General features: G+C 39.2%; 1 protein-coding gene and 1 long non-coding RNA gene across 4 annotated transcripts in view; one reads left to right on the top strand and one right to left on the bottom strand.

The window, feature by feature from the left end:
• The window catches only part of LOC107034508 (uncharacterized), a 340267-nt gene that overhangs the window by 96267 nt on the left and 216084 nt on the right, over window positions 1–27916 (bottom strand). The window lies entirely within an intron of this gene.
• Window positions 15–8977, top strand: CTXN3 (cortexin 3). 2 transcript variants are annotated; one of them, XM_015247660.3, is made up of 2 exons: window positions 15–296; window positions 7827–8977. In XM_015247660.3, the coding sequence occupies exon 2, from the start codon at window positions 7917–7919 to the stop codon at window positions 8160–8162; it is 246 nt and encodes an 81-aa protein (XP_015103146.1). In that variant the 5' UTR covers window positions 15–296; window positions 7827–7916; the 3' UTR covers window positions 8163–8977. The 2 variants fall into 2 exon arrangements, with proteins under 2 accessions (XP_015103146.1, XP_015103147.1); XM_015247661.3 differs by lacking the exon at window positions 15–296 and adding an exon at window positions 3633–3695.

Genomic DNA, 27916 nt, shown 5'->3' with positions numbered 1-27916 from the left:
AAGAGTTGCTGAGGCAGAACTGAAGTCATGGCTCGCCTCAGAGAAGCAGCTGTATTGGCCGCTAATGATGCCTCACACAGGAAGACGATGCTCCTTTAACTCGGGGGTTTTGATGGGAAGTTTCTAAGCCTGAAACAACAGCTTTAGATCTGGGGTGTGCCACCAGCTGCTTGCAGCCACTACTGTCTACTGCTTTAACACAGCTTGGTCGGGAAGAATGGAAACTAAAGAGGCTTGTAACTACCTGTAACTGTTCCACCAGGAAATGGATCAAGTGTTTGTTCAACCAGATCCAGGTATTTGACCAAAATCTGTGTCTATGATGGGCTAATTAAATGCTTTTCTCTAACTTTGCAATCTGTGCATGAGCAGTAATCGCATGGATGCCTTTCGGATCCAAGTTCTGAATTTAGATCTAGCTGTCAGATAAAGTCTAATTAAACAGTTGCTGGGTAAAGTTAATGTAAGGGGGTGAAATGTAATTATGCCTTTGTTTTTAAAGCATGTTTAAGTTTATAATGCTACTGATACTGGATAAAGGAATAGTAAAACAAGGCTTTTCTTTGCTAGACTGCAGTAAATTATTCCTCAAAGCTCTTTGCCCATTACAATATTTTTTGCCGTTCAAACCTTTCAAAATGTAACAGGGATGTTTTAATTTGTTTATAAAGGATCACAAAGCAACAACTCCTAATGATAGGGCTGACTGTCCCTTGCATCCCTAGGTGATGAGCAGTGAGCAGCCCTGGCCTTTGGAGATAACAGCAGACAAATTTCTTTTTCTTTAGGAAACACACGAGGAAAGAGAAAGAAAACTGGGTAGAACAATAAGCTGTATTGTTTTAAGTAAAAAGTTCCATCTTGCTGGTGGTGCCTTCTGCTACCCCCATGTACTGCCTGGGAACTCACATGGTATTTTTCTAATGTTCTCAGCAAGGCTGCAGCATTGCCCTGCAGTCCCTTTAAAACTCTTTAAGCAGATGCTAGGAGGAAGATGAAGACAGGGAACAAGTAAAGCTGAGGTTAGGGCTCAGGCTGAAGACAAAGATCTCCTGCCGACCTAGAGCTGACAAGCACGGTGAACGGGGTACAACAGGGTCCACTCCCAAACCCGAGCAGACGTGTCTGCAGACTGACTTTGCAGGCATGGCCAGAGGAAACAGACCTCCCAGTGCAGCAGTGAGGGCTGGCAACAGTTCTAAAACTGCCTGTTGACATTTGTAGCTGGGCACATTCACTTGTCTTTAAAATCATTGTTTATGGGCTTTCTACTAGCCTTGGGTCTATTTTTTGAGTGTATAAAATAATATTTACTCTTAACCATCCTGTGAATTCTGAAGCAATGGGGCTATTGTATTGGAATGGGAGGACTGTATTTGGAAAAGAAGAAAATACAAGTTGCCATGTATTTATCACAGCCAAAAAAATAGGAGGAGGGTTGGTTAAAATGCATGAAGTACCTAGAAAGAGCCAGGAAATATTTACCTGAAGTTCTTGGCTGGCCACCAAGATTCTTTGAATTTATACGAAATATTTTGTATCTCTGTGTGTATATCCTGGAATGCAAGTTACTGTTCACTGGGCTCACAGACAGAATTTCCACAAGATTCACAGGAGGGTAACTTTTGCTTAGGTAGTCATTTGATTACTTAGATGATGAGGTGGCTTTGGTGGAGGGCTCACAGCTGTAAGGGGAGATGTAGGATGGGGTTGACTGGGATGTGTACACGTCTGGCGGGATGGAGGGTGGGGTGTAACTCCAGAGACTCCAGCTATACAAACAGCAATGCAGCTGAGGCTTCCTTTAGTTCCAGTCGAGAGGGATTCTTTTCTCCCTCAGTCTCAGGATATGTATTACTTCAATCACTGAAAGCCACGTTAACATTTCAACAGTCAGCTTCATGACTGTTGAAGAATAATGCAGCAGTTTGGGTAAGTTTGCCTCTGCCAGTCACTGCAAACTCAGTCCTGCCTACCTCGCCAATTCCCTTCCTGTTACAGTCCACAGATCGGTCTCACTCGGCAGCCAGATAAATACAAACAAGGTACACAGGGTGTCTTTGTGGGACAAAGTGTCCTGTCCGTCACATGTGAGTGAAACTGGACAAGCCCCTGAGTGTTCTTGCTCAATGGACAGACTGTTTTTACATCTACTTTTGAAAACATGTCAAGTCACATAAGCAGGTTTCTGGCTTAGAGGTTTTAAAAATTAGGTACAGCAATTACTTGGTTTAGGAGTACTTAAAACACAGACAGCGCCGCTTCACTGCACCCTGCATGCCATTAGCAGCCAAGGGATGAGGACTTCCTACTCACTGCAACGTGCCAGAGAGAAGCCTGTGATCCCACACCCCTTGGGGGATGGTACTCTTTTGAGTTTTATGATTTGGGGCTCCATTCCTTCATGGGAAATTAGAAATAAACCTCGTTTTGCACAAAGATGAGACAAAGAAAAACACACACTCATCCTTACCTATTTCTTGAACACTCACTACATGCCAGTCAGGACGACACATGTACTGCATCTACCCATTGTGGGAGGGAGGGCGCATGCATCGACGACCGCAAAAGCGAGCAGGTGGAATCAAACGCCTGGGTGTGGTTTCACAAAACAAAGGGGCCAAGTCGCACTCTGTCTGTGGAGTGTGTACCTACTTTTACTTTAACCTGAGCACCCAACCCCCATAACTCATGACCCTTCTCTTGCCTTTTGAAACAGCCTACACTCGATGCAGTATGTATCTCTCTAAATAAATCTACCTTTATTCAAAAAACAAAACCAAAAAACAAACAAAAAAGGGGGCCAAGTGCACTGAACAAATCCTGTTGCTGTCACTTGAAAAATAAGAAAAGAAACATGCCATTGCTTGAGGGTATATTTTCTTTCGATAAAATATTTTCCTTATTGTGAAATTGTACAATGAGATGCTAACGAGATGTCTGAAGGACCCAAGCTTGAGAAGGGTACAGGTTGACAATGATAGTTTCCATGTAAGACAGTTGGATTCAGGATATTGTCAATGACTACCCTTCTCCACAAAAAAGCAATTCAGGTAAGAAAGGACTGACACTTTAAGCAGAAAGGAGAGTGCTTAATTCCAGTGGACCCCACCCACCAGCACTGAGGGCAAGGAAAAATTTAAAAGCCAAACAACCGCTTTTTAAATCATAAGATATGTGACTACTAAAGTGTCACTGAGACTTAGACTATTTGTGATTCTTTGAAACGAGATCTATTTCAAACACAATGGTCTGACATCCCAGTCCGGCTGGAAAACATGTGCTCCCAGCCCCCCACCCCTCCATCAGATGGCGTCTCCAAGTTTGAATTCAGTTTCCTGGACTTGAAGGGGAAGGCGACGAACACCGTAGAGACGGGCCCTGTAATAGGTGCTGCTGCAGGATGCAGGGGAGGTACTGCTGAAGACACAGCAGGAAGCCCCCGTGCCCTTGGGGAAGGGAGAGACTGGGCCCCCCAGGACCGAGGAGGAGGGACTGATTCTGTGTGGGCCCCGAAGGCAGAAGAGAAATCCCCAGGTGGGAACAGGGGAGGGAGGAGAGTATCAGGCAGAGAGCGTCATGACTCAAAGCTCGGAGGTGGGAAACCTGGAGGTGTTCAAAGAACAGCAGGTGTCAGGTGGAGCTGCAGAGCAAAGTCTGGACGGTCTGCTCAGGTGTCTGCAGATAAATTGCATGTAAGTTTGTTCTTATCCACTGGTTTTTGTGCTCGAAACCAAATGTGATGTGATGTTTGTTCCTTTTTAAACTTGTTATGAAAATATGTTAATACCTTAGAAAAACCCATTGTCAGTATGACCCAACTTGTGGTCCAGGAAACAGGGGTACTGGGTCCATAAGGGGGTTAATGGGTGGGTTAGGGTCTTGGACATCAGAAGACAAAGGCTTTTTGAGGGGAGGAGTGGTACGATCTGAGCTTAGAAAGATGAACCTTGACGCAGTATGAAGGAAGTATGGGGAAAGAGAGAGAGGGCTTCTTTGAAAATTACTTTAAAGTAAGTGGTCAGTGGTTAGGATAACTGGGCTAGGATGCACTGCTCACATGGGGCTTCATAAGTAATTCAGGGAATTTACATTTTGAGAATATCAGAGTCCAAGGAGCTTGGTTTGCTCCAAAAGGGATGTAGTATATAACTTTTGAAAATGGCGTCTTTTAATTAAGGTTTCCTGGGTTCATATTAAAATTAGACTTTATTTCCTGAGCACACACAAATGGAGCCGGCAGAGGGAAGACAGGTGTGCTGCGTGATGGGGGAAGTCAGGCAGGATTAAAATACTGCCGTGAGTAACTGTGGTCCTTCTTAGACTTAAAATAACTGCCTTTTCTTATTATTAACACTTCTGATGGTTGTGTCAAAATCTTTTGAGATAATGTACCTGCCTAGATTCCACTATTCATCTAAAAGAGACATTTCATTATCTATTTAAAAGCAATCATAAACATTTTCTGAGAATCATTTCTACCAAAAAGGAATGTGTTCACCTAAGAGAGACATTTTAAAAAATCTAGATGTCTTTGAATAGTTTTGTACTTGGGTAGCCAAGTGGTAACATTTCTTTCTCTGCATCTTATTATATGGATGCTTCCTTTAACTTAAACATGCTGTGGAGCTTTCCAAATCTGTAAATTATTGACTAGCTGACTGCGGTTTAAAATCATGCAGGCTCTTCTAGGGGTATCAATCAGTCCTAGGCAACATTGTGAAATAGCTGGCATTTCTTTCTAGATCACTGGATCTCCATCTCCCTTTATAACCATCTCCTGCTCTTCTCACCTCTGCACCCCTCCCTCCGCCGGACTCTTCTGCTGGGCCATCTGTTCACGCATCCCATGTCTGCTTCCCACAAGACCTCTCCTGCAGCCCCTCACACTCAGCAAGATCTTCCCTCAATTTCCTTGCTATCTACTGTTTTTCTTCCTCCTTCAAATAGGATCAGTACTCAAAGACAAATCCCTACCAACGTTTTAATGCGTCACTTTCCTCGGCAAAATACTGCAGTTTAATAGAGGCCTTTGATGACTGGACTCAATGACGTCATTTTAATAGGAACTTGGGTACCACGTGCTGGGACGGGAGAGGCTTACAGTTGATACAGATCTGTAGAGTTCTCAAAATGCTTTCATCTCCATTTATTATCAATTTGGTACATCTAAAAGGGGTTGGTGATGAAAGGGTGGGAAGATAGGAATATGTATTTATATTCTGGCAGGCTTCTCAAGACCCGTGATCAGGCTGCAAAGAGGGTTAACCATACCCTTGCATCTGCCTTTGAATCAGCATAGGGTGGTAAAATTGCAAATTAAAACTGAGTCTTTAATCATTCTAATATTTGGCTTCCCTGTGAAGAAGCCAGACCTCAGACTCTGGAGTCTGGAGTTGTGACTGATAATCTGAATCGGGACGACTTGGTCATTTACTGGGGCTTCTTAGAATGGTTGTCCATCACGACAGCCCCCACATGAATGGAGTCCCAGTTCTAAAACCTGAGTTATGGGATAAGCCTGGGAAATAAGAGACGTTGAGCTAGGAGAAAAGGATTTGGTAGAACAAGGATGCAGAAGACTGGTCCAGGGTGTCATGATGGCATTCATCAAGTGGAGACCAGGCCTGGGAAGGGAGGGACTGAACAGGTATTGCTATACTAGATTGCCAGCTTATGGCTAGAGAGTTATTATCATGGGCTCAAAAGGTTCTGTATCCAGTTCTTCACTGTTTTCATTGAGTCTCACAGATCCAGAAATCTTTATGTTGTAAATTTACACAGTTAATGGTCCTCATTTTTCTTATATTTCCTTTTTGGATTATATAGTCTTTCCATAAAGAATACTTCCTGAAAATGTATACTTGTCTCAGCTGTGTTGAGAACAGACAGAGAAAAGGACTCTGGCTTCAGTTGGGCTGGAGGAAAAGTGGACATAGAAAGGGATTCAAGGAAGCCAGTAGGGAAGGCAGGAGTCAAAGTGACAGGTCCTGAGCAGGACATAAAAGGACAAGAGGGAACATGACAGGTATTGCTTAGACAACTATTCCTCTATCACCACCTGGCTTTTTTTTGACCCAGCACCTGGAAAATTTTATATTTGCTATATTTAAGTTCAGTTTGAGTATGTGAATGTCCTTAGTTAGAAGCACTAGGGAGAGTTGCCTTGGAAGATCTGGCCAACCTTTCCTGCCCCTTCTCCAGTTACCTCTCAGACAGGGAGGGTGCTTAACAACAAGCAAATTAAAACCAAACCCAATCCATGAATATTCTCTGTGTTACTAAGGAGGCTTTTAAAAAATAGAATCAAATTTTATCCCAATCTTACATTGAAATAAAAAAAATCATTAAATCTATCGCAACTATTCTAGCCTTTAGAAAGTCCAGAGTCATGGAGCTGCAAACTATTCTTTTCCGCAAACTAGTAACTCATTCCTCCCAGATACTGGTTGTAAATTCCTTTAAAAACTGCTTTTTAACTTTGACTTTGTAAATTTTGAAGTGTCAACATACACGCAAAACTGTTAATATGATCACTAATGCTATACTTCAAGGTAATGATTATAAGCTAACTTAAGAAATACTGTGTTAATCCTTTCGGTCAATAATTTCTATTTGTCTTTGGTTGCTCATTTTCATTGAGCATAATTTCTTTTGAAGCCATGTTAATTTCCATAGATGACTATGTAATTTTTCTTACAGATTCATAAATATGTCATATGATTTTTCTATACAGTAATATAGATACTTCTCTTTATAAAACATAATTTAAATAGATTTAGTTCAATATATGAAGGTGTTCATGGCCTTTGTGTACAGTTCAATTTGCCTTTAAAGACAAACAGTAAGTATCCTTATACCTTAATTTTTCTACTAGCAAAACATAACATCTTTTTCCTTCTCTTCCTCTCACCAAATGGTCTTTAACAAACAGTAGAAAGCTGCCGCAAGGCTTTTAAAAATGCAATCAATTTCTCTTCCCTGGCTCAGTTCTCTAGGTCCTTCCCAGGGTCAAGTATTGAACCAGGTTTTGTTTTTTGAAGAAAAGAGAAAAGGCAGCAGGAGTCTGATGGTTTGGGAGTCTGAGACATCCTTTTCCCACGGTCCAGGCTAGAGAGAGCAAAGGAGAGGTATCGTAGCTCCCTTAGTCCTGCCTTCAGTGAAGTAACACTTTGTTTTGTTTGTTTTTCATCTTCACATACTTTTCAAAGGCTTTTCACAGACATTCATCTTCATGACAGCACCATGAGATACACAACCATTTCTATGTCCTTCATTACAGCTTAGTGACCTCTTCAAGGTCCCACACTCATTGGAGACCAGAGGCTGGACATTTCAGCCTCAGTTTCCTCTCCTTGGGCTAGAGGTCCCTGCTTTCATGAAGCTTGCAGTAGAGTGGCTCATTTCTGTTGTGTTTAGCCACTGCCCTGGCACACAGCAAGTGTCCGTTCAATGGTATTATTGTAAGAATGATGTGAGAGTACTATTATTGGAGGGAATCTAGAAGAGACTTGGCAGGGAGGCTGGGTTTGGATGTCAAGCTGGCAGCACACCCTGAGGTCAGCATTACTTTGCACATTTCTCATCTCCTGTCCTCTGGTTGCCTTCCCTGCCCAGTCCTCCTGGCCCCAGGTGGCTGCTCTGAGGACAGCCTGGTAATTTCATGCAACAGTAACATATCTTTCCCCATAATTATACAGAATTAAATATCCCTGGTGAAAAGTTTAGCGAGTCCTTCTTTTCTCTGAAAAATATGAAGATCAGCCTAGAAATAATGTTGTTTTTTGGTGTTTATTCCCTTTCCTTCCCTTTCTTTCTTCCTGCAGCCTCTCCAGGGTGCAACCACCATGATCTCAGCAGTCTGATGATGGAAAAGAAAGAACCTGGGAGATCCTGTGCTCCAGTTTCCCTGGACGATGGAGGGAGGACACCCCGTCCCTTCACCTCTGGTGCCCCTTGGGAATGTGTCGTCAGATTCTAGCATGTCTCTGGAGCAGAAAACCACATTTGTTTTTGTGATTTTGTTGTTTATTTTCTTGGGCATCCTCATCGTGAGGTGCTTCCGGATTCTTCTGGACCCGTATCGGAGCATGCCGACTTCAACCTGGGCCGACGGACTTGAAGGCCTGGAGAAAGGGCAGTTTGACCATGCCCTTGCCTAGCGGGACAGGAGCAGGTGCTGCTTCTGAGGAGGAGAAGTGATTCATGTCTTCACAAGGGATTCTCTTCCATCAACATTCTCAGCAACTCAAGTTTTAACCATATCTGGTTCTAGGACCACAATCCATTTATTTGGTAGACATTTAAGGATATTGGAAATGGAGATTTCTATTACTAACTGAAATAGGAAAGTTTGAATTTCTATATTTACTCAATGAATGAATGTTGTTGAAAGCATGTGATGGTGAAACCAAGAGCAACAATAGTGACTTTGCCTAAAATGAAGCACTGTCAGACCTGACCAGAGTATAAGGATTAGAAAGGATTTGATCTGAATCTGATGACAGGGCCAAGAAGAGGCTTCCTCACTCTAATTCTGTCTCCCAGTTTTGTTCTATTTTCATGGGAATCTGGGTGCTGGGCAGAGAATGAGGAAGATTGTGCTGAGTGGCCTCAGCACAGGTACTTGTCTTCTCCTACAGCAAAGAGCACTGGGAGGCAATGGGAGGGCTTCGAAGAGGTGGTTCTATCCCTGGAAAACATGAGTGAGGATGATATCACTTTATTTTTCCAATAAAACTGATTTCAAAAGCTTACGAAGGTTTTAAAACTATTTACCAGGCCAAGTGCATTCTAGGTATTCATATTAGTAACATGTGTAGAGGTAGCTATGCATAACATTGAATTTACTGTCTTTGCACAATTGATTGAAATAATAGGTTGCAAATGCCGCTTCAAGTTGTTTTGTTTCAAATAAAAAGTTAATTGTTTAGAGAAGACTTTTACAGTCTTCAGAGGAATGTGTGTATATGGCTGAATACAGAAACTAAATAAAACTGTTCAAGAAACAGAAGTGTCTCCTCTCTTATTCCAGCACTCTGGAGGCAGTGTGTTGTACCTCTGTTCTGAGAAGGAGAAAAAGAGCAAAGACCATGAAAAGTCATCTAATTCATTCCTCTCCCCTTTCAGAAAGGGCTCCCACAAATTGTCCTGACCCATGAGACCTATTCTGAGCACTGTTTTAAGTCCACCAAAAGGAAAGATGTGAAACCTCTTATTCCAACTTCTGTATTAATAGGAACAAACTTGCACCTAAACTAAACTCCTCAAGTTGTATTTATAGTCTGTATCATCTAACTTTCTCCTCAGTTAGCCATCATTTTTTAAATTGAAAAGAAGTTTAAAAAGCCAATTGTGCCTAAAAAGGCAGCCCTTAGTAAAACTGCTAACTTGTCTCTTATTTAAAACATTTTGGAGGTCCTTCTGTCCAGATTTCCTTCCTCTCCATGTTTCCTCTTGAAAAATAACAGCTTTATTGAAATATAATTCACATACCATAAAATTATCCTTTCAAAGTACATAAATCACTTTTAAATCGCTTTTAGTAATTCACAAAACTGTGTGACCATCATCACTAATTCTAGAATTCCATACCCATCAGCAGTCACTTCCCATCCCTCATCCTCTCAGCCCCTGGTAATCTCTAATCCACTTTCTGTCTCTGTGGATTTGCCGACTCTGGATATTTCATATTAATGGAATCAAAGAACACATGGCCTTTTGTGTCTCACTTCTTTCACTTAGCATGTTTTCAAGATAGGTTCAACCATGTTGTAGCATGATCAGTACTTCATTTCTTTGTATGGCCAAGTAATATTCCATTGTTTGGCTGTACCATATTTTGTTTATCCAACATCTGTCATGGTTATCCATTGGCTAGTCTGAAGAACGCTGCTATGAACACACTTGTACAAGAGTTCGTACGGTTATGTGTTTTCAATTCTCTTGAATAAATTTCTATGAGTGGATTTGCTGGGCCATATGCTAACTCTATGTTTAACTTTTTGAAGAACTGTGAGACTGTTTCCCAAAGCAGCTGCATTATTTTACATTCCACTGGCAATGTATAAAAGTTTTGATTCTTTTCTTAACTCTCCCCATCTACTCACATTTCTTCTTTAGCTATAGAATTTATAACTGAATACATCACTTCAAGGATGAGCCAGATTATAAAGAGAGAACCACCTCCTGGTTTCTTCACGCTACAAGATAATTGATACCTTCGAAGATTCTTTGCTTCTAGATCTAAAGCAGAACACTGATGCTGATTGGTGACCATCCTTCCGTCTATTAAGTCACCTGTGTATTTTTTCTGCCTTATTATTCCATCTTTCTTTAACCTATAATTATAAAGTTTTCTTTTTTCTTCAAATGTAATGTAATGAATGTCCTTATTTAATTTTTGTATTATTTTATCGGGAGTCTATTCAACCCATTCAAGTATTTATTGAGCACCTGCTTTGAGCCTGGCATTTCTAGCACTGGAGAGATTTTTTTAAAAAAAGTATAGGGCTAGTTCTTTCTCTTGAATAACTTTCTACCTCATTGGAGAGCTGAGGAATAAAGAAGGCATGTGTCTGAATCATTGCCCAAATGACTGTGGGAACCTATGGTTCCCACACCATCAGAATCATCAGGCATCTTAAAAAATATACACTAATTTTCATTATTAAAGTTGTACATGATCACGGTAAAAATGTATAAACAATATGGAAAAGCACAAAGGAAATAGCAATAGTCAAAATTTTGCCTTCTGAGGTCACTGTGTCTCCTCAGTTTCTGCTTGGGGAGCTGGTGGAAAATTTAGATTCCTACAGCCTTCCATCCTGACATTAATTCTGGAGAAGTGGGTCAATGCACAAATGCTTCAGGAGATACAATACGAGAGCTGGGTGGCCAAGAAAGTCAAGGAAATGACCCAGGAAACAATGGCTTAGGCAGTGATAGCACATGTTTAAGTGCTTGGTATAAAGCTGTATGCAATATAAGTTATTATTATGAAATAAATTACATCTGGACCTAAGAGGATGGAAGTGTTTTAGATACGTGCAAAGGAGCAAAGGAGAGGGAAACCCGTAGAACAGGAAAAGGAGGTGTGGGTGTGAGGCTTAGAGGTAGGAGGGCAGCCTGGCTGGGAAGATAGTCGGAAGGGCAGCTGGAACTCCCACAGGAAGAATAAAGGTAGAGCTGAACATCAGAAGGTCCCAAAAGGGAAAATGAAGTGTGGGAGTCACTGGGGGTTCTTGAGAAAGAAAATGACATGAGGAGTAGTTGTCAATTCCAGGTTCGGCACTCTTCCTTGGGGCCACTCTGGGATCTACTTCTATAATGAGAACAGACATAAACAGTCACTGCCACCCCCCCCTAACCGGGGCCTTTGAGCACAGAACTGCCAGTAAGTGCCACGGGGCCTCCCAAGGCCAGCTCTTCTTTCTTTATCCCCCACTCTATTTTTGTCTTCCCTTCTCAGATTACTGCTCCGTCTTCAACCACCTTCTCTCTGGGTCTCCCCTGTTCTACTCCTCCCTTGTCCAGAGCAAAAGTACCATAACAAGTGATAAAAAGCTTTGGGCTATTCAGAGTAAACTGATCCCTCCTGTGAGAAGTGCTAACTCTCTGTTTTAATTACTCATAGCTCCTTGGGGTAAACAGCATATTCTGTAAAGGTCACATAAGCCTCCTCTTTCCCTGCTTTCTGGCTACAGGAGTTACAGTGCAGCATTTTGTCTACCTTACAAGATATTTATAATGAGTGCAGCTGCCCTCTATCATGTATATCTGCATCCCAGGATGACAAAAATTACTTTCCCAAGGTCACTCTAGAACAGAGCTCCCTTTTGAATCAGGAAAATGTGGCGAACTCATTCCCAGTCTGAGTCCTGACTGGTTTATGCCCCCAAGAGACCCCAAGTTCTAGATCAACACTGCTCCTTCCAAGAGACCTCTTTTTAAAAATATCTTAAACACTGTACATGAGTCCAACATGGGGTTTGAAAGAGATTAACTTGACTCCTGCTGTTAAACTAATGAGCATTCCAAGCCAGATCATTCTTTTACTTATTTCTAAGGGTTAAAGCTGAAACAAAATAAGCAACAGTTTTGGGAGACAGAAATCTGAGTAGATCCTTACACATACAGGAAAAATATGTATTCAAGTTCCCTTTTTTAATTGGATTCATTGCATAGTGTTTTACTGAAACACTGAAGCTTTTATATTGTAATTATGTTGATAAATTTGGTGTGATGAGAAATTTTACTTGCCCACTATAAATCATTTTAAAAAGCCTGGTAGTTTCAAGATGTCAACTTTCAGAACTGACATGTAAAACATATGGGAACATAATTATTTTCAAAAAATATTTAAGCTCCAAATCATTGAATAAATTCTGAGATGGGATTTGTGAGATCTGATATGTATGTCTACTGAGAGCAATTATGCAGAAGGGTGTCTCAATTATTGATTAATCACAAAGTTGTAGAGCCAAGATCTCCAGAAAAAAACAAAACATGCTCAAATCACTATATGTATATATGCAATCTGGACTCAAACTGACCCATGCCAGAAGAGGTCAGTTATTTGCTTGTTTTGAGATGTAAAAGAAGGACCCTCTAAACTTTGTATCTCCTGTTTCTTAAAAGAATAAATGAATTATATCCAGATAGGTGCCTACCTCTACAGAAATAAGGCCTCCCCATCCGGTAGCTTGCTCTGGCCTGATGAGTCAGTGCCCAACACTTCGGCCAGTCTGGGGCCCTTACCAAGGCCATTTTTTAGAATAGGCTTCCCTGCTGAATTTAGAATAGAGTGGACATTTTATTTCCAGTTTCACAAAGCACCACAAGATAGTCTTATATCACTCCATCCCGTAAGACTTTCCAGGTATCCTCATTAATGTGTCTATGCTTTAGGGTAAGAGAGATTCCCTTAAACTATCTTTCAAAGGGGATTTTCACCCTTATTTTCTTCTAAGCCCTATTACATCCTTAGGGCTCCAAATTTTTGCCAGCTTTTAAGAAGGTGGCTCTTCCTGAATTCTTTGGAGTTTGAAAAGCTGAAAAGAAACACTGCTATCTTCTATCTCAACCCCCTCAATTTTCATATAAAGAAACAGAGAAGCAAAGAGATCGAACGGTCATTCTCCACCCATTGGTCACAGTTGTGTCGTTTTACATACGTGGTGTGTGTGCAGATGAATTCAAACAGAATGAGCAGTCAATAAATCTATGAAGTGAAAAATGTCCTTTTGTTAATTAACATGACAGTTATCTTTAAATAATCTCTCTTTTTTTTGGAGGAGGAAGGAATAAACGAGTTTAGCTTCTTAGGAAAAAAAAAACCCTGTGGACAATATATTTTCTTTTGGGATATTCCAAAGCTTCAGCTTAGGTGTCTGGACAACCAGAAATATTTTCAGGTAGATTATAAAGGATTCTTTAGCAAAGATTCTATTTCTCAAAACACAGGATAATCTATCTAGGATAGTGCTTCAAAGTTTCTTTATTTCCAAATAGACCTCTGAGCTGTTTCTCTTAGCTGAAGAGGCCCGCCAAGGGAGATTACAACATAAAGTTCATAAAGGCTTTGGATACAGCCTTATCTCTGGTTTATCAAAGTGATGTCTGGATCCTCTTAGGACATAGACAGAGCTTCAGAAGTTATACAACCAAGTATTTCAAGTTTGAAAGTACCCTTTATCCTTTTCTGTCATGCATTTTTTCCTAGTTACCTCACTTCTATCTTTCACTCGACTTTCTGATTAAGTGGAGAGAGCTGGAAGAGGCTCACTGTAACATTAAACTCAGTATCCGTCTGCTATATGAATATTCCCTCAGCAACATCTTAAGGAGTCCATCCCATTTTGAGCTTGTTCTGTTTTTTATAAAATATTTTCTTACCTACTCTTAATTTGTATTTTGGTAATTTTCACCCACTGAACACTGTTTTTCTTTTTCTTCCTTTTTTTTTGTTTTTTTCTTCTGCAGTGACAGATTTCTAATATTCTTTAACATGATAACCCTCAAGATGTAGCTATTATATACAGAAAACCCTAAAGTCTCCACACAAAAACTACTAGACCTAATAAAAGAATTCAGCAAGGTAGCAGGATATAAGATTAACAGAAATCAGTGGCATTTCCCTACACTAACAATGAAATATCAGAAAAGAAAAGAAACAATTGCTTTTAAAATTGCATCCAAAAAAATAAAATTCTTGGGAATAAATCTGACCAAGGAAGTGAAAGACTTAGATGAGGAGAACTGTAAAACATTCACTAACAAAATTAAAGAAATGGAAAGATATCCCATGTTCTTGGATTGGAAGAATTAATATTATTAAAATGGCCATACTATCCAAAGCAACCTGCAGATTCAATGCAATCCCTATCAAATTACCCAGGACATTTTTCACAGAACTAGAATAAACAATCCTAAAATGTATATTGGACCACAAAAGACTCAGAACTGCCAAAGCAATACTGAAGAAAAAGAACGAAGCTAGAGGAATAATCTTCCCAGACTTCATACAATATGACAGAGCTACAGTCATCAAAACAGCATAGTATTGGTACAAAAACAGACACATGGATCAATGGAACAGAACAGAGAGCCCAGAAATAAATCCAGAAACTTTTGGTCAATTAGTCTTTGGCAAAGGAGGCAAGAATATACAATGGAGTAAAGACAGTGTCTTCAGCAAACGGTGTTGGGAAAACTGGACAGCTGCATGTAAATCAATGAAGTTAGAACACTCCCTCACACCATACACAAAAATAAACTCAAAATGGCTTAAAGACTTAAACCTAAGACAAGACACTATAAACCTCTTAGAAGGAAACATAGGCAAAGCATTAGCTGGCATAAATCTTAGCAATGTTGTCCTAGGGCAGTCTACCTAAGCAATAGAAATAAAAGCAAAAATAAACAAATGGGGCCTAATTAAATTTATAAGCTTTCACACAGCAAAGGAAACCATAAGCAAAACAAAAAGACAACCTACAGAATGGGAGTAAATATTTGCAAAAGATGAGACTGACAAGGGCTTAATCTCCAAAATATATAAACAGCTCATACAAACTTAATAAGAAAAAAACAAACAACCCAATCCAAAGATGGGCAGAAGACCTAAACAAGCAATTCTCCAGTGAAGACATACAAATGGCCAACAGGCACAAGAAATAATGCTCAATGTCGCTAATTATCAGACAAATGAAAATCAAAACTACAATGAGATATCACCTCATACCAGTCAGAATGGCCATCATTCAAAAGTCCACAAATGATAAAAGGGAACTCTCCTACACTGTTCGCGAGAATGTAGTTTAGTGTAGCTGTTGTGGAAAACGGTATGGAGATTCCTCAAAACACTAAAAATAGACTTACCATATGATCCAGCAATCCCACTTCTGGGCACATATCTGGAGGGAACCTTAATTCAAAAAGACACATGCACCCCAATGTTCATAGAAGCACTATACCCAATAGCCAAGACATGGAAGCAACCTGAATGTCCATCAACAGATAACTCGATAAAGAAGTTGTAGTATATTTATACAATGGAATACTACTCAGCCTTAAAAAAAGAATAAAATAATGCCATTTGCAGCAACATGGATGGACCTGGAGAATGTCATTCCAAGTGAAGTAAGCCAAAAAAGGAAAGAAAAATGCTGTATGATATCACTTGTATGTGGAATCTAAAAAAAAAGACAAGCGAACGAACTTATTTACAATACAGAAACAGACTCACAGACATAGAAAACAAACTTCTGGTTACCAGGGAGGGAAGAGGGTGGGAAGGGATAAACTGAGAGTTTGAGATTTGCAGATACTAATATATATAAAATAGATAAACAACAAGTTTATACTGTATAAAACAGCAAACTCTATTCATTGTCTTATAGTAACTTATGGTGAAAAGGAATATGAGAACAAATATACATATGCTCCTATAGACTTAAGTATTGTGCTGCACACCAGAAATTGATGCAATATTGTAAACTGGCTATACTTCAATTTAAAAAAAAAAAGATGTAGCTGTTTTTGAAAGACACTTCTCCATGGACCCCTCTGTCTGCATGTCTTGTCAGCAGGGTTACTGACAGTGGTTTGTTCTTTTCAAAGATGTTTGTTTAGAGATCATATCTCCCTTTCCGTAATAAGATGGCTGGGCAGATTTGTTTGTAGTCTATTATAAAAAATTGGGATTTCCTAAGCTCAGGGTTCGTATCCTATAATGCAACCCACTGTGTGCACAAGCATTAGCTGGTCCTATTTGCACCACCCTGTGGGAACTGGGCCTACGTTTTGAAACTGGTACAGGGAAGTGCTGATGCTTGTGTACCATGAGTGCTGTGACTAATGAACTGTCCTCTGTCTCTGCTCCTTGGGTCTTCCACCACCATCCACAAAACTGTCAGCTTAACATGTCATCTTGTAAGGACAGTAAAATCTCACATTTTTTGACAGTTATCATTATTCCCCCAGGACAAAAAAAATTCTAGTTCCTTCAGCCATATTTCATAATGTCATATGTTTGGAATCATCTTTTGTTCTTATCAAACATTCTGGACATTCCTCAGTTTAACTATGTCCCTGCTGCATATAAAGGAAAATAATAATCCATATGTGGCTGAGTAGAACCAAAGTATCATTTATTTGGTTCTGAAAAGCACATGTTGTAAGGCAGCCCAAGAAGAAATGATCTTTTGCAGCCACATTACTGTTGACTAATACCAAATTCATGGTCAGCCTAAACAATTGGCATTTTTATCTGTGCCAAGGGAGAAATTTACATATACCATGTATGTCAAATGGGATGTCAAACAAATTCCCATCCTATTCTCCTACGGTTTTAAAAATTTGCACCCAAGTTTAAGAACTTAAAATTTTCCTTTTTTGATTTCATTGTGTTCCATTTGGTCCCTTGTTGTAGGCTTTTTAGAACCCGATTCCCTCATTCTCACATTCACTGCACACACCCCTTTTGTGTCATCCAGAGGTTGGCTCAGCAAGCCTTCTATATATTTATCCACATTAATGGTAAAACTTTGAACACACCAGAGCCAAGCAGAAAGCCCTGGGCCATGCCACAGAGAATCTCAATGTATTTAGATCAGTTGGCAGAAGTCATTGTAAGGAAACGCCCCTCACAGGAAGCTCCATGGAGACACTCCATGGAGATGGTTAACAGAGGGGAAACCTATGAAGCATGAAGACTCATTTAAGTCTATAGGAGAGCTTCAGAAGATAGGAAGCCACCAAAGTGTTATTTGAGCAAGTTTCAGAGCTCAGCTGAAATCCAAACTGGCAAGTAGGAGTCACACAAATGGCAACAAGGGACTCTAGCCACATTTGCTAGAGCTTAAAACTCAGAGGCAGTGAACAGACTTTTGGCTACACCCACCTCTCTGTCCAGCACTGTAACTCTGGTTACATACGAAAATAATCAGGCAATATCTGCCTGAAAAAACTCCTCCTGGTGGCAGAGATCATCAATCATATACTAATCCACTTGGGAGAGCACAAAACAGTGAAAGTGTACACGCTTGGGACTCAGACAGTTTGGATTCTTTACTGGTCCTGCAAGGAGCTAGCTGAGGGGCTTTTATGAAGTCACTTAGTTCCTCCGGGCCTTATTTTCTTTAACTTTAAGTTGATATATTTGGACTAGTTAATTTCCAAATACCTTTTTCCTTCCTAAAAAAAGGATTTATAGTTAGAAATTCGGGAACCATTTACTGAACACCAGTATGAAAGAGACGTGAAGAACTTAGATCATATGCCCCAGGTCACACAGCCAGAGTGAGACAAAGTGAGAACTGGGATTCAGTTTGCCACGAGTGCTTGCCTATCTACAAAACAGCACTAGGAATCAAACCAACAGCAAAAGCTCCAGAAATAAAGACTCTAGATATAGAAACACTAAACTGACTCAACTTTCTGCTGACATTTTTGTTGTTGTTATTATTGTTATTTTTACGCAACCGCCTGGAAAAGAGGTGTCACTGTCTAGGCATTGAGAGACAAGGTTTCTCTTTTTCATTCCCAGAAGTGCTCTTTCATCACACAAATTTTCTTCTTTACATGAGCTAACTTTCAAAATGTTTGGAAGCAGAAAGGATTCGCTCTCAGGTTTCTTATCATTGCTTTGCTGGTGACCTTGGTAAAGTCAATTGAATTCCTTCATGTTCCCCAGAAAATGGAATTAATAAATAGGACTATTTGGCAAATAAATCAATGATCTTTAAGTGCTTAAGACCTTGCCAAAATATTAAATATTAAAATATGAATTTTTGAAAATAATGAAATTCTATTGAGTCCCTGAAGGAAATAGATTAACCACACATTTTATTACTAAAACAAGATACATGGCATGTGTTACAAAGGCTACTTCGTAGTCCCAAGTAATGTATTTAATCCTGAAATACTGGAGAATTTGTGGTGGATGTTCTCTAGCCGTATAATCCCTGCCCCTTGCCAGCCTGCCACCCCCTCTAAGATAAGTAGAGGCTTTTGCAGCTATTTTTAGTTTTAAATTCATTTTAAATAGGGAAAACATAATCTCGTGATTACCCTTCTCACAGAGTTCCAAGACTGAGCTTTCATGGAGGTCACTCTGTTCCTTTGAGTGACCTATAACTGAAGTTTCAAAGAATAACCAGCTAGTGAGTCTAGGAGGGAAACTATGTGTTTATTTAAATATCTCACCAAGGAGGGCGAATATGAGAATGATATGTCCTCTAACTTTTGCAAAGAAATTCTTGGCAATAAACCCCGTTGACTCTTTGAAATTGGATAGCTCTGCTTAGTACATTGGACAGTTTTCTGAGATATCAGGTTATTGGTCACAGCTTTTGGCTCCAGCTCTAGGGAGAGAGCTGTAATTGGTGCAACCTATAGGCTACCACTGGGAGGCTGAGTAGAGGTGCCTCTGTGGTCAGTTCCTATCCCCCTCAGAGACTTTTCTCAAAAGATAACATCTCTCTTCTGCCCTGCGAAACACCTGCCTCTTTTCTTGGATTGTCCTACATTACTGAGTCATTCTCTACCTTTGCTTACCTTTCTGGGTAGTTTACATTTAAGAAGTGAAAGTTTCCAAATGCTGCAAGGTCACGTTTTCCCATTAATCAGTTCATTCATTCATCAACATACACTACTGAGTGCCTAATGACTGTCAGGCATTGTACTAGGCCCTCATCTGATTTGGAGAGATACATGCAAGTAACTCCTCCTGAGGAGTATACATTCTAGTTGGGATGCAGGAAAAGGCTCAGCTTCCATTTTTTACTTAATTATTTTTGAAGAAGCTAACTTGCTGATAAAATTTTGCTCAAGATGCTCCTTAAGTTTGATCTGTGTATCAATTTACTGTCCAGAAACAGTATTACCCTCTATTAGTTTTAAATGAATATACTTGTAAAACATTTCACAGAATCCAGTAAAATATGATATATGAGTAAGTATTATTGAAATACATGTCTTGAATGATGTCATCAGATCCCAAAACTATCCAATGTTTTTTTTTTAATTTCTAGAAATGTCTTTAAGATAGATTTAAAGAAAACACTTGGATTTAGGCCAAACAATGAACCATAAGTTCTAGGAAGCCAAATTAAATAAGTTAAATGGTAAATAGACAGCAGTATCCATGCAATTCAGACCTCTTTTCCCCTAAGGAACCAGTGCTAAAGTCTATAAATGGGAAAGGGCTGCTATTCAGATCAGCTGATCTGTAAGTAGTATCCACAGTACTTGAAATCGCTGGTCGGTTTGAGCATAGGGATTATTTGTAATCATATTTATTTACCTCACATTTCCTAGTCAGCACACTGCCTTAGATATAACAAATATTGAATAATTATTTGTTGCATAGCATAGAGTGAATTTAATTGAGGCAAGTGGGCAAATATCTACTTATCCTTGTGGCCACTAAATACTGCCTGTGACAAACTTCCATACTAACTCCTAAGGTCAAAAACCTAGAAGGCCTGTTACTGCCTTTTTCTTTCTGTCCAACCCCTCCCATTTCAATAATTATTAGTAGACGCTCTGAAAGGGAATTCTGTATGTAGGGGCAGGGTGAATTTTCCTTGGGGCTAATTTGCACTTGGGGAGTAAGTTTTACTTTCCAGCCATTTGTTGATCCCTATGTAAATAACATATTTAAAAACAGAAATATATTGAGGAGTTTGTCTCTTTAAGTTAATCCCATTTTACATGAAGTTTCTGCTTTTTAAAAGTTACCCTACAACCCCAGTTTGAAGTGGAATTTAGTATAATAAACATTTACTTAATAAACATACGAGGACCAAAGAATTGGGGTGATGGATGATCTTACATTTAAACATCCACTGGCAAAAACTAACCAACTCTTTTTCAGTTTAACTTGACTGGACCTTTTTGGCTGGCAGCCCTTCTGCAGTCAGCTGAACTGGTACTCTTCATATTTTAAAGAGACACATGGATTTCCAAATCTAATCTTTAAATCCCTAATAGCTTGGTCTCTGCTACAATTCACTAATTCCCTTCTGCTTGTTCAAATGAAAGGAAAGGCTTAATGAGGAGGGATGAAATTATTTAAAAAAAATCAATAACAAACCTTGAAATATATGTGGGGCCTTTTTGTTCAAGGAGATCAAAATGCACTGCATTATGGCTTCTCCTTTCCTACATGTTCATGCATCCATTTTCTGATATTATAGATTTAGAAGTCAAGGCTTCAAGGTGCTATGTCATTTTCCATTGTTCAATCATTTATTTGACAAAAATGCATAGTTTCGTATGTGAGAGGCACTTTCCTGGGCTCAAATTGTGTCATAGATGGTGTTCATCGGCTTCAAAATGTTTAAAATCCAATAAAGGAGCTAAGGAAAACATACAGCAGATTACAGACTGAGGGTGGGCAAGGAAGGATGGACCTCTGCTGGTTGGTCATAATGAAGGAAGTGCCATTTATCTTAGGTGCTGAAGAATAGATGGGATTTCAATATGCAAAATCAGAAGAAAGGGGAAGAACGAATGATGTGATATACAAGGCACAAGATCTGGGTTCTGGTAACTGTCAGAAATTTACTTCATGGGCTCCAGGACTTCAGGGTCTTCATTTGTAAAATGAAAAATTGGGCTGCATGATCTCCAAATACTCTTCCAGCTCTACCATTCTCTGGCCATCAAAAGGCATGGACTTGGTATGAATGGTCTAGAATGAGCAGTAATCAAGATGGGCTGGTGTGTTCATGGTGAAAGAAAAAGTAGTAGACTTTGGTCTTGAATCTCAAACTGAGGAGATTACCTTCAACAATATTAACAATAACAACAAGATCTAATATTAAAATAGTATCAGATTTTAGTTTGGAAGAACAAAATCTTGTGAGTCCATTCCACCCACGAACTGACACTCAGAAAGCCGTACTGAATGACCCAATATTTGCATGAGGTTTTTGTCACTCTTCCCTGTGTACTTCCTATTGCTTCAATTAATTGCTTCAGAAAAGTTTGATTATTTCTTGTTCTTCTCAAAGAGGAATCAGTCCTACTGGTGGATAAAATTTAAGTATTTGGGATCTTGAAGACACAATCAATGCTGATATCTCAAAGGAGGAGCCAACATCCTTCAGCAGCATCAGGAACCCCTGCTTCTATCCTGTTTTTATACAAGTTGCTGGATTTGTCAACAGATGGGTTACTTTGGGGACTCATGAAAGAAGATATATTATTTCAGCTTATGAAATATTTCTGAAGGGTAACTTTTTCTGAGCCTGGTTTGTTCAAGTCTGATGAGCCCCCACGGAGATGCCACATGAGCCCCCTCCTTCTCAAAAAGAAAAGGAAAGATTCTTCCAGCTACACAGAGCTCCATCCTGCTCTGTTTTACCTTGATACCCCAAGGTATCACAGCTAACATGTGAAGGAGCAAAAAGCCGAGGACCTTATCTGATGGACAGAGCAAAGTAATTGTTTTTATATCTTTGAATAGGGAATGGTTTGATTTGAACCTATCACTAGGAAGACTGATTCGGAGACAGAACACAACACAGATGAGGGACATCGGAGGAGGGAGACTGTACAGGCAAAGAAACCAGCTAGGATGCATTGTAAGAAGCTTGAACTAGACGATAATACTAAGACTGGAATGGAAGAGCTTCAAGAAATATTGAGAAGGAAAACTAACATGATCTAGAAAAACACTGTCCAATAGAAATATAAAGCAATCCATGTATGTAATTTAAATTTTCTGGTGGCTACATTGAAATAAAACAAAAAGAAATAGAAGAAATTAATTTTAATATTTTATTTTACATACTATATCCAAAATATTACTGCTTTAACATGTAATCAATGTGAAAAATAATTACTAAAATATTTTATATTCTTGTTGACTGTACTAAGTGTTCAAAATGTGGTGTACATTTTGCACTTACAGCTCCTCGCAATTCAAACTAGCCACATTTCAGGTGTTCAATACCTACATGTGGTTAGCGGTTACCATATTGTTCGGCATACATGGATTGGAGCATGGAAGAAGAGAGGGAAGAGAATCTGAGGATTTGAGTCAAAGGAAGAAGAGTCACTCCTTTATTATAACTGGAAATGTTAAAAGTTCCATGTTGTTGGGGAAAGAGAGTGGATACAGAGGATGAGCAAGTAATGAGTCCCTTATTTTGAATTAAAGGTTCCAATAAAACAGATATAGGGAAATATGGAGCAGGCAACTATAAAGGCAAGATTACAATTCAGAACGGAAGACAGAAATCAGAATGGAGATCCAGACTTAGTGGTTCTAATAGGGTAACGACTGGAACAGCGATATTCAATGTGGTTACCAAGTGCAGGGAGAGGAAAGAGCCTGGAAAAATGCTGCAATTGGAGGGACTACAAGAAGGAAGGCAATTTGGTAAGTAAAGAAGGGTCACAGCCAGATGCTTGGAAGGAGAGCTGGGTCTGGCAGAGCCAGAGTGAGGGGCCAATGTGCTGGAGTCCACCTGGGATTCAGAAGTCACGCTAGACTGGAGGGAAATGGAAGCATGATAAGAAATACGTGTTTATGCTGTGTACCAGAAATTGACAAACAGTAACTGACTATACTTCAATTAAAAAAAAAAAGAAATGAGTGTTTTAAGTTTGAGCCTCATGTAAGTTTGCTGCATTTCATTCTGCTGTTCACCTATCTTAGAGCAACTACTGTTTTTCTGAGTTACCATTTTCTAATTGTGATAATAAAATAAGAGAAGGTAACACATGTTATCTTCTACCTTGCTTCCTCTCCTGTGCCAAATACTGTGGTACAAGCTTTACAAACGTTATCTTATTTAATTTTCACGAACACCTTATGAAATAAATTTTAAGGGTCATGCTGTGATAGAGTATTATTAGATAATGATATGGCCAAGGGACCCTTTACAACTTATCCTAGACACCTTTATTCTTAATAAAGCTCTCAAGAGGTAGACAGATATATATGGGGCATGACAAATAGCATTTTTATACATTTATGAATTTATGTCATGTACATGCATTATTTTTTCTTATCTCCCTCACCCCCAAAACAGTACCTCTTTCAGCTTAACAACACACTTTTTTCAGCTATTGGGCATATTACTCTCAAAACACCAAGTTACTACATTAGAGTTGATCTGAAATCAACTTTCCTGTACTAATTTGGTCTAAACCCTTTTTGGTCAGGGATCTAAAAAATTTCTAGGACAGGGGAAAGATATAACATTTTAGACTTTTGGTTAACCTTGATCGTTCCTGCCTTGTGTTTGGCATAAACCTCCTGTGATTTAACTCAAGATGTCACCTCCCCATCCATATCTTCTTAGATTATTCATCTTCTAGAAACTGAGCCTAAAATGACATTGGTTTTTCAAACTAATAAAAGCCAACTGTGCATGTTGCCAGTTTGGAAATACAAGCTATGATTTTCATTTAACCACAGTCAGCAAGTGTAGAGTGCTTTCTATGCGCCAGGTATTCTATATGCTGATCGTGAATTAATTCATTCAATGATCCCAAGAGTCTATGAGTAAGATGCTATCATTATCCCTACTTTAGAGAGTAAGTCTAAGCAGAGAACATTATTGCTACTTTCTCAGGATCACACGATTAATAAATTGGAAAGCAGGATTCAAAAACAGTGTGGCTTTAACCTCTAAGTTATGTTTCAAAAAGGGGAAATGGATGTCTGGAATGCATAGAAACATTCTAAAAAGCTGAGTCCCCAATTTAACAACCAATTATAATTTCTTCATCCAAATCACAAGCTAATTGGAACTTCTGTTGTTTCATTATATCAGTGCTCATTTACTTAGCATCGATGATACAGCATAGCAATAGAAGATGTGCTCATGCATGATAATACAGCGTTCTTGCTCTTCAGTTATCTATAATCTAGTTGGGGAGACAAAGCTGACAAACCGAACATTTGGAGAGCAATAAAGTACGTAGTTAAATGCAAAGTCATGTGATGCATAAAACTGTATACTAGACGGGCAAGAAGAAGAGGGAGAATGCAGAAACCAGTGGTCAGGGAAAGGCTCACAAAGGATCTTACATGATAGGGAGGTGCTGGATGAGGAGATGTGATAGAAGGATACACCTATCAAGAAGATGAAGGTGAAGGTAAATGGAAGCCCAGGGAGGGGACTGTGCATGGTACAATGGTTTTCATTCTTCATTCCTCTCTATCTTTTTCATCCTCTCCCTCTCTCTGCACACACACATTCATATACACATATATGCTTATGGCTGGATGAGTGGGTATGTAGGTAACCAAATATACCTAGATTAACCTTCAAGTAATATTTGTCTTCCACCAGTATTAAAATGTTTCTGACAAACTCAGGAACATGATAGGTTGCTGGGAGATAACAATCTGTAATTTTTAACTCTGCATTTTATGGCTATCCCATAAAATGAGAGGGTATAAGAAACAAAAGAGGTATTGGCTGCCCTTGACTAAATCCAGCAAAACCATCCTCCTTTCAGAAAACAGGGGCAGGTCAACACCTATATCAGGAAGATATTTTAATTAAAAAAGATCTCTTTAAGTGGCAAAATTGATTATCTTTTGATTGACACTATACTTGTTCCTTACTTACACACATTTCCGATTTATCATTGTTATGGGTAAAGGAAAGAAAATTGCTCTGTAATATTATTCCTCTGCATTCGATGATAAAATCCAAGAAAAATAAAATATTCCTCCAGTGCAGTAAGTTAGGTGACTGAGATGAAAATTCCATTTTATGGGTTGAAGAAGAGTTGTGAATCATGGGTACTGTTGCCAAAAAAGCGAGTTTTCGGAGACCAGGATAAGGAATTCTGATATAAAATTCACAATTTTCCCTCTGCTATCTTGATTGTGTAAAACAAAAAGATCAAAATTTCTGTTTTGTTTTGTTCTTAATTTTGAGACACAGTAAATTGGATTGGATTTGCCACAGGATTCTTCAGCTGTTAAAAATATATTACTTCATGTTTAACTGAAAACGGCTATAATTCACAGACTAGGACTTAAAAGCTATCTTTCCTAGTATCAATAGAGTATGATATTCTTGCTGTATTATTGTATCTTTAACAACCTTCATGAGCAGTTTGTGAAGGAATAGTGTGTCTGCATTTTGTAGATGTACTCAGCTGGGCCAATCCTATTTGGGCACTATCATATCTGTGAGTTCACTGATAGGGTATAACCAGGTGGCAAAATTAATTCTCTCCTCTTATACAAAATCCATCATGAACTTACAGATGTTATACAAGCAATCAGCAGTAGCACTGTTTCTGATTCCTTCAATAGGAGCTCTATCTGTATGTGAGACTTTTTGCCTGTGTGTGTAACCAAGACATTAGCTTCTCAGAGTAAAACAAGTACTCTAGATTTCCTTTAATAATTAAGTTCATTGACTCCTCTTTTCACATATTGTTGGAATCTTAGCATATTTCCAGGAGCTGCATTGATTTTTGTCGGGATTTGCTGGTGAGGGATGTCGCTTTACATTTTTCCTGATGACTTCTGCCTTCTAGTTCTTGTTCTGTTGAATTCTCAATCTCTTTTCTGCCTTTCACTCGCTGTCAGGCTCCTTTTCTGCACTATTTCACTCTGTGCTACACTGTCTGAATCTCTCCACTATCGAAATACCCCTGGGTCTAGGCTATTTGTATAGCAGATTTTCCTGAAGGACATGCGGTGCTAAAGGAGAGTTATATATTTGATGGCCTCTAGCCTTCAGTGTTAGACAAGCTTATTCTTAACCCTGATTATTCCTACTGAGCTAATTTTTACTGGTTATATACTTGACTTGGGCTGCAGTCTATTGTCATGTTGCTGGGTTCCCCTTTCTTCCTTTACCCTTTTCCCCCTCTCTCCTCAGCCTCCTAATCCTTAACCCCCAAATTATTGTTCACTTCTTCTGCATAATAATATATCTATATCTTCAAGTAGAAGAATATTACCAAGAATGGTTACACTAGGCTCCGCTCTGAAGACCTTGTCTTCATTATCAAGATACTCCTTGATGTGATTTATGGGGTTAACTCGTATGCTTAAAATGTTTTTCTAAAAAGTAACACTTGCTGAAAATATTACAGAAAAATGATGTGTCTGGGGCTTCTTTCAAAATAATCTGGGGGAGAGGAGTAGGTAGAGATAGACACGGAACAATGGTGATTATGGGTTGCTGTGTTGTGTCAATGTTGATCATGACTGTTGAAGTTAAGTGATGGATACATGGGGTCCACTATATTTTTCACTCTCTTTTTGTATGCCTTTAAAATGCTCTATAAAAATAAATAATAAAAATAAAAAATTTGTTCTACCTGAAATATATAACATATATTTATATACAATTAGTTACTATATACTATATTATATATAGTGTATATTATATAAGTAATAATTATATGACATATAACTATATGTATAATTAGCATAAGCATAATCTAAGAGACGAATAGGCTAAAAATTGGAGGGTAAAAGCAAATATTGGATGAAAAAGAAACTTAGAAGTCACACTAGAGATACTTTAAGAAGAGATGCAGTGATAACAAATGTACAAGTTATCTCTCAGAGCACAACAAATTATAACAAAACTTACTGGCTAAAAACAACAGATATTTATTATCCTGTGCATCAGGAATCTGGGCACAGTTTAGGTGGGTGTCTCTGGAACAAGGTCTCTCACAGAGGTGCAGTCAGGTTGTTGATATGAACTTAAATCATTTCAAGGCTTGTCTAGGTAACATCTGCTTCCAGACTCGTTTATGTAGCTCTTGACTGGTCTCAGATGTTCACTGGCTGCTAGCCAGAGACAGTAGTTCCTTGCCCACATGTGTGTCTCCACTGGGTAGCTCCACAACATGGCAGTGGTTTTCTTTAGGGAGCAATTAAGAGAGCAAATTTAAGATGGAAGCCACAGTCTTTTTGTAACCTAATTTCAGATGACATGCCATTGCTTCTGCTATATTCTGTTTGTTAAAAGCCTGTCAGTAAGTCCAGCCCACAAGGAAGAGGATTACATAAGGTGAGAACACTAGGAGACGGGGATCACAGGGGGCCATAAGAGAGGCTGTCTACTACGTTCTGCACTTTAGGCCCCAATAATCCACATTCTTCCCTTCCGAGGTCTCCAGAGTCTCATTCCCTTACAGCATCAGCTCTAAGTCCAGAATCTCATCATCTAAATCAGGTCCAGATATGGATGAGGCTTCTCAGGTATAGTTTCTTAAATACAGCTTCTTGTGTGCAACTGTTCTCAACATACAGACCTGTGAAACTGAAGATCCACGTTACCTGTGCCTCACACACTCAACACAGATAATGGGGTTCCAGGCCTATAGGATAACCATTATAAATACCCCTGGTCAGAAAAAGGGGAAAATGAGAGCCATGAAAGACAATTTAACGCATAGCAATTCT

Source organism: Vicugna pacos, chromosome 3, assembly GCF_048564905.1.
Source record: "Vicugna pacos chromosome 3, VicPac4, whole genome shotgun sequence".
In the NCBI taxonomy this organism is placed as follows: Eukaryota; Metazoa; Chordata; class Mammalia; order Artiodactyla; family Camelidae; genus Vicugna; species Vicugna pacos.
This window is presented reverse-complemented; position numbering and strand designations above follow the sequence as displayed.

Excerpts from the sequence above, each read along its gene's own strand:
- CTXN3 (XM_015247660.3), top strand. The coding sequence starts at position 7,917 with ATGGAGGGAGGACACCCCGTCCCTTCACCTCTGGTGCCCCTTGGGAAT.